Source organism: Peromyscus maniculatus, chromosome 3 (genome assembly GCF_049852395.1).
Source record: "Peromyscus maniculatus bairdii isolate BWxNUB_F1_BW_parent chromosome 3, HU_Pman_BW_mat_3.1, whole genome shotgun sequence".
Taxonomy (NCBI): Eukaryota; Metazoa; Chordata; class Mammalia; order Rodentia; family Cricetidae; genus Peromyscus; species Peromyscus maniculatus.
In genome coordinates, this window is record NC_134854.1 from 48273007 (window position 1) to 48281204 (window position 8198).

Here is an 8198-nt window from a genome sequence, read left to right on the forward strand (position 1 = left end):
CCTGGGTTCCTCGGGGTGTAGCAGAAGTGGGAAGCCAGGACCTAAGTTACATTTCAAGGTGTGGAGGTGCTGTGGGAGCTGGTAAGGAAGGCATCGGTAGTCCAAGAAGGGGCCAAGGTATCCCAGTGCGGCCTTTGGGGACCTGCCTTTGGGGACTTTCTTCTAGGGCACAAACCTCCCATGGAGATAATTTGTTGTGAAGTGTAGAGACTGAGTTCGGGCCCCCAGAGGAGGGAGGAAAAGACCCCTCCATGATACTTTCCCCTGGAAAGTACTTTTTATCTGTGGAAGGCTCTTCTTTAAGAACCTCTCTAAGACACTGTCATAGTCTTCATATTCTACTTCATTATTTGGAACTGGATATAGAATTTGTCAGAGTGTTATTTTAAAAAATTTCATGTCAACCAATCATGGAATTTACAAACTGGCTCCTTATAGCATGTCCTTGCAGGGAAATTTGTCATAACTGTCCACTTTTGAGTGCATGTCAGCCCGTGTTCCAATTCTGCTCGCTCCTGTGACAGCAATCATACACAAAGATGACAAATAATAGCTTCTGGAACAGGAAGATCTTGGTGCTTTGCTGGATGGACATTCATAAATAACACAGCCTCCTTTGGTTATGTTTCGGGGCATCTGCAAACTGTGGAACTCAAACAATTAACATTTAAGAGAAAAAGGGTATTAACAAAACAGCACATTTGTGGAAGCCGTTATTTTAAGACATGGTTCAATATCCAGCAGTTTGGCCACTGTAGAGTTATGTTAAGGTACAGAAGTAAAACATTTGAAGATGATAAGAAACTAAATACAGATGTATATGTCATGAAATTTAAGCCAGAAGAGGGAATCACTTCAAAAGCATGTTTTTTTTACATCGCAGCAAGTGGACACAGCTTTAAACTGCAGGTTTTGACATTTTCAGGTTTCTATAAGAAAAGCAGTTGTATTTTAAAACTCTGAAGCCAAACTTTTTTTTTTATTTCAAAATATAACCTTTTGCCTCTCGCTGTCTCTGTTCTCTCTCTTTCTCTTACAAACACACACACACACACACACACACACACACACACACACACACACACACACAAACACACACACCACATATACTTTTCCCTTTTGAAAAGATAGAAATTGAATCTAGGGCTTCATGCATGCTAAGCAAGCACCATTTCATTGAGCCACATCCCCAGCTCATATATATATAGTTTGATTCATCTCTCTCACACACATATTCATCACAAATTTGGAAGATTGTGAGAATGCTGGACCAAGAAACAAGAGATGCTTGGAGTCATTGTCACCCAAGGATCATATTAAACAACAGAGTCAATGAATGACCCTCACTTTCCATAACCAAACAGACTCTGACATGCACTGATGTGAGTTACTGTCCTCAAACTGACAACCTTTGCAGAGGCTTCCTTGCAGGAAAAAGAAAAAGAAATAAATAAATTGGGGATGGGGTGGGGAGAGAAAGCATATTTGTCCTAGAAGGACTTTTCAGAAAATATCCACAAGTGGCCAAGGACTTTTCAGAAAATATCCACAAGTGGCCAATCAAGCTCCCCTGTTCCAGAAAACTTAAGTGTCTGAAAAAATGGCACAACTATCAACTTTGGCAAAAGCCAAAGCTTTAAAAAGTGCAGAATTCTTTTTTCAACAAAACAAAATTTTATAGCTTTCACTATACTAATAAAGATGTGAATCTTACCGAGAAATACAGCATGGAGTCATTCATAATCTTCTTCCATCACAAAATGTAGCGATGTATTATATACCTGAATATATTGTGTACCCTAATAAACTTATCTGGGATCAGAGGTTGGAGCCAGTCACTAGATTAGACATAGAGGCCAGACAGTGGTGGCACACACCCTTAATCCTATCACTTGGGAGGCAGAGATCCGTCTGGATCTCTGTGAGTTCAAGGCTACACTGGGAACAGAGTCAGGCAGTGGTGGCACATGCCTTTAATCCCAGCACTTGAGATCTCATGCCTTTGCTTGTTAAGCACACACACCTTTAATCCTAAGAAGTGACATGGCTGGGTGGAGAATGGTATATAAGGCTTGAGGAGACAGGAACTAAGCAGCAGCTTAACTGAGACCCTCAGGGGTGAGGATTCAGAGGTTCTTTAGACTGAGGATTTTGTACAGGTAACAATCACTGGCTGGCTTGCTCTGCTCTCTGATCTTTCAGCTTTCACTCCAATATCTGGCTCTGTTTTTTGTTTTTGTTTTTTTAAAGTAATAAGACCTTTTAAGATTCGTGTTACAACGGAAGGCATTTCGAAGTCCTCTGGAAGGCTTATGGTTTGAACAGAGAGGATTTTGGGGAGAAGGAACACTGCATCATGACTATCAGGGTCTCCAAGAAGTACTTTTTTGGAACTGTGGCTTTGAAATCTTGGCTGTGACTGGGACTAACTGCACCACAATCTGTTATTGTCAGCATTTGAAATTATAGATTTGTAGAATCCCTCTCACAGCTACTGAGTCAGTCATCCAAATGGAGGGCATGAGACAGCTCAATGCTAAATAAAGGTATTGCATATGCTCTGGATGGTTAGGACCCTCTTGAGAGGATCATTTCTTCTGTCAGTGGTTAAACATGATGCTGTAAACTTGTCAGAAAACTCTCTGTATCTTCAGAACTCTCTTCAAAGTATTCTTCACATCAGAGTTCCTGAGACTATAAATTAGGGGGTTGAGCATGGGATTAAAAAGGCTGTGAAACAGTAGGAGATATTTCTTCTGCTCCTTCGGGTTCCCATGTCTGGGTCCAACGTACATGACAATGGCCGTTCCATAGAATAATCCGACCACACAGAGGTGGGAGGAGCAGGTGGAAAAGGCTTTCCTTTGACCCTCCCCTGACTGGATCCTCAGGATAGCACCAAGGATACAGGCATAAGAGACCACGATTGAGGAGAATGGTCCCACAAGCACAGACACTGCCCCAGCCAGGACCATAGTCTCATTGAGGTGTGTGTCTGCACAGGCAAGTTTGAGAATAGCTGTGATTTCACAGAAAAAGTGATTCACTTTCTGAGACACACAGAAGGGTAAAGGTAGAAGTAACACTAGATGAACCAAGGACAGGAGAACCCCAATGATCCAGGAAGTCACAGCCATAGTGCTGCAGACCTTCCAGCTCATGATGGTAGAGTATCGGAGGGGGTGGCAGATGGCCACATACCGATCATAGGACATCACCACTAGGAGCAGACATTCTGTGATAGCAAATGTCAAAAAAAGATAGGTCTGCGTCAGGCATCCAGCAAAGGAGATGGGCTTGGCTGGGTCTAGAAGGTTCACCAGCATCTGGGGCACTGTGTTGCAGGCATAGGCAATGTCAACGATGGCCAAGTGGGACAGGAAGAAGTACATGGGAGTGTGGAGTCTGGAGTCCAGGCAGATAAGCCCCACGATGGTCCCATTCCCCAGCAGGGTGAAGGCATAGAACAGGGAGAAGAGGGTAAAGAGGAGCATCTGCATCCTTGGGCTGAGCGGAAATCCCAGGAGGATGAACTCTGTGATCAATGTCATATTGTTTCCCATATCCCTATGGCAGAGGAAACTGAGTTAGTGGCTGGTTTAAGGGTAGACTTTAACACAGATTTGTGCTGACTTCATACCCTTTGTAGGTTAGCAAAGTAAGGATAGCCGAAATGAAGTTTTGTTTTAAATGGACTTTTAAAGATTTCTTGTAGGGTGGTGGCGCACGCCTTTAATCCCAGCACTCGAGAAGCAGAGGCAGTCGATCTCTGTGAGTTCAAGGTCAGCCTGGTCTACACAGTGAGTTCCAGGACAGCCACCAAAAAAAACTACACAGAGAAATCCTGTCTTGAAAAACCAAAAAAAAAAAAATGTACACAAATATATTTCTTTTAACATTTACATTTTTTAGTTGTATTATTGTGTATGTGGACATGTTGTGTTTGTGTGGGTGCACTTGCCATTACATACATGTAGAGAACTTTGTGGAGTTTGTTTTCTTCTTGTACCCTGCTGTGACTCTAAGAGCACTGAACCATCTTGCTCGCTTTATGACTGTAACATTTTTGATGAATCTATAATTTCATAATACATATACCCATTTTAATGCAAGTCAAAGTTTGTTTGAAAACATTCTACATGTTACACCATAGTTTTCAAATAAATTCTCCTTGTCTTGGTTGACATTATTCAGAGTTATTCTCTTATTATTTTTAATTAGAAATAATGAATCCTAAATGATGGACCAATGTTTCAAAATTGTATTTCATTCACTATTGAGTGGAAAGTGTTCAATAGAATGTAATGTAGCAAGGTTAAACATACAAAAAGCATCATTCATCATCCCTTCCACAGACCTTTTCAACTCTACAATAAACACCTCACAAAGTCACAAAGTGTTTTTCTATTTAAGTGTAAAGGCTTAGATTCAGCCAAATTTTTTTTTTTGTCATTTAGTTCTTCACATTAACATTTAGATGAACATTTTTGTGACTGACCAGATTTGAACTGTTTGTCAGGCATGACAGCAGGAATAGTAACCTTGTCTTTTGGCTCAATGTTGACAAATACTCTAAACACAGTTTTAGGTGCCATCTCTACAGGTGGCTTGCAGTGACTCACTTTCTGTGGGAAATGCTGCAGAAACATTGCTATTGCTATTGGCAGACTGAACCACATCACCTCTCTAACTCTGTAATTCTATAGTAAAAATGTGAATACAAACATAGTTTTCCCCCTGTTGCATACATTTTATCCTATTTTACGTGAATTCCCCTTATGTGGGTGTACAATGATGAGTAATAATCCTTATTTTAAATAGGAATGAAATTCTACATCTAAGATTGAAAGATCTCATTATCAAAATATTAAATTTATATTGGACCTTACTTACTACTATCAGGGAGGTAAGTAGCATGCTCAGGCAAGTGAAAATAAAACCATATGCAGGTGTTTATTGATTTCTTATTATCTGTATAATCTTATTCTTAGTGTAGACATATCAGTAATTAAATTATTACCTCCTCATTGCTTAGACTTTGTATGTCATCAAAGTAAGGTTATGAATAATAAACATACATTTGTATACTTATTTGACAGGTTCCTATAAATGATAATTTGTTCATAATACTTTTTCAGGAATTCATTTGCACATACATGCCTCTATTTCATAAAAGACAAGCTGCTTGCCAAAATTAACCACTAATACATTGATTAAAGTTATGCATTAACATATTAATGTATAATATACCAATTAACATTTGTATGTCTTACTCAGTTTATCTTATTGTTGTAACTGTTGATGGGCAGAATTTGAACATTAAGAAAGTAGAACTGTAACTTTGTGACAGTAAAAGCAAATAGACAATGGAAATAACATTATATTTCATCAGAACTTACCCAAGAAATGAGGAAGCCTGGGTGTCTAGAGAAGGCTATTGTATAAGGACTATGGTAAACCTTCATTTAGAAAATGTAAACATTGCTTCAATTCTGTGATGACATTGGAAGCCTTGCTGCTTGTCTCAGAACTGACAAAGAAGGTCTATGCTTTTCAAGTTGCCTTTTAGAAGAGAAGGATTTATGAATTTATCACCTCTACAGGTCACCCTTTCAATTGTCATGAGAGCCTTGTGTAGTGCATGAAAAAATAGGTCTCTTTGCACCATCATGGTTCCTATAGAGACAGGAAGAAACCAACCACTGTGATTCTAGCCCACAGAGGTTTGAGTCTCTCTGTTTCTGTGTCTGTGGAAGTTACATCGTAATAAGATCTTCAGACATTCAGGAAGAATAGTCAGTACTTTCGTAAGTAGTAGAGCATGTTTATACAAAGTCATACTTGGAACCACAGCTACATCAGTTTACAGATTGTTGTAGCTTTATGAATTTTCATTTTGTTTCAGTCTTCAAACAATCAAGAGATATAGTGACAGATGAACAGATTTTTCCTGGTTATTGACTGTAAATAAAATCTTGAAATTAATCCCTTTAGGCCATACACCCTTTAGTCTGATTTTCTAGATACTTGAAAGGCAGTAGGAAAACGAAGTTGAATGACTAGGTCTGAATTATTGGATATTATCTAGAAATTCAGACCTTTCATCCCTAAGCACAGGTCTGGAGACGTGTAGGAGTCATCTTAGGGATGTAGAAGCCTTAGGACTTGTTGATTCATCTGTTGCTGGACACCGGGTTGGTCTCCTAACTTAGCTACTACTAAGAACAGTATTGTAATAAACATTAATGTGTGATTATTGTTGTGATATTATGACTTTGAGTCTTTGGGTAAATATGCAGAAGTAGTATAGCTGGGTCATATTGTAGATGATTTATTGATTAACAAATTAATAAAACATGATTTTATTAGTGCATATGCCTCCTTCCCACTTATTTGGAAAAAAATGAAATACAGCCAGAAAGTCTTCAGGTCAATATTCTATTTCTTCTACCCATTTCTTAAATACTTCTTTTAATAATATTTCTTATTTAATTTTTTACAACCAGACATGCATACAATATACCTTGATTATATCCACCCTCTGCTAACTCTTCTTCAGCTCCTTTCTGGACCCTTCATCACATCTCTGCCCCGCTTTCTTGGCTTTATTTATTTATTTATTTATTTATTTATTTATTTATTTATTTACTCACTTAGTTCAGTTAGTGTTGTCCATGTGTGCATGGGCATGGGACCATCCACTGAGGCATGAGCAGAAAATGTCTCTCAAATCCTCAGCAGCTATCAAGTGTCAAAATATCCTCAGGCAAAGTTGGGGCCTTGGGATCCCCTTACTTCTCCATCCTGAATTTTTAAAATTTCTTTATCCATTTAATGTATTTTTATGAATATACTTTGTATGGTAAACATATCCCCCACTACCCTGTTCCTTCTTCTTCTCTCCTCCATTTTTTGCCCCTCATCCCCTCTTCCATTTGTCTTCTATATTTCCCTTCATTTATTCTCCTTTATTCATGTCTAATGTCATTCTATAGACACATTCATGATTTTATGTGACTAAAGAAAATCTAAGAACCACAAACAAGAGAAAACACATGATATTTGTCTTTCTGAGACTGGCCAAACTCACTTAATATGATTATCTCCAGTTGCATCTATTTCCTTATAAATGACATAACTTTATTCTTCTTCATGCTTGGAAAAAATTCCCTTGTTTATATATACCTTTTTTCTTATTCATTCCTCTGCTATTGGAGACTTAGGTTAGTTCTGTCTCTTAGCTATCAAGAACAGGACTGCAATAAACGTCGATATGCTAATGTCTCTGGGACATTGGAGTCTTCTACACAAATAACCATTTGCAGATCTTTGAAAAAAGTCCATAATAGATGGACAAGTTTACATCTACCTATCTTATCAGCACATTGTGCTGGCATTGCTTTTCAAATGATCCAGGATCCGATGGCTCCTTCTAGTCCCCATTATTGCTACTCTTGTCTCTGCCACCTTCTTTTATCATCTGTGTTTTTGCAAGAGTCTCTTCACTTTAACTCAGCATGGGATGTGGAGTGTCCTGTTAAATTATGGGAAGAGCTATTATTACTTATCCATTAACAGCTTTTTTATGATTTTCTGACTCCATCATAGGTTTACAAGATCATCCTGGGATTTTTTTCAGTGGCTTGGTCTTGTACAGGTCATCATAGCTTTTGTGCGTTCATGTGTGCAACAACCATGTTGTGTCTAGTAACAGCATTTCTCAGCGCTGCTCCCCATTCTTCAGCTCTTACATTATTTCTGCCTCTCTTCTGAGACGTTCCCTGAGCCTTGGGTCTAAGAAGGGTTGGTACAGGTGAGTGCTGAGCAACAGGTGGGACATCTACATTGTTAGATTTTTGAGAAACTTCCACAGTACGTGGATTGGTTCATGTTTCTACCAGCAGAGTACAGGGGTTGCCTGTGTCCATATCGTTACTGACATTTGTTGCCAATGATATTTTTAATGTCTGATGTTCTAAGTGGAGTGGAATGGAATTTCAATGTAGTTTGGTTTTCATGTTATAACTTAATTGTCTTTCTTTTCATGTGATTAATAAAAGAAATAAAGGATGATACCCTTGAATTTGTTCCTTTTAAGTTGAAGGGGAAGCATCAGATCTTTAACAGTTCATTACTATTTTAACTATGGTGTTACCATGTACCCCTTTTCATATTAAAAAAAAGTTACCTAGATGGTT

At 38.6% G+C, this 8198-nt stretch overlaps 1 protein-coding gene across 1 annotated transcript; it reads right to left on the reverse strand.

Annotated features, from left to right (window-relative positions):
* Nucleotides 1-2630: 2630 nt before the first annotated feature.
* Nucleotides 2631-3563, reverse strand: Or2a7 (olfactory receptor family 2 subfamily A member 7). The gene has a single exon (XM_006985038.2). The coding sequence runs from the start codon at nucleotides 3561-3563 to the stop codon at nucleotides 2631-2633; it is 933 nt and encodes a 310-aa protein (XP_006985100.1).
* Between the last annotated feature and the right edge of the window lie 4635 nt (nucleotides 3564-8198).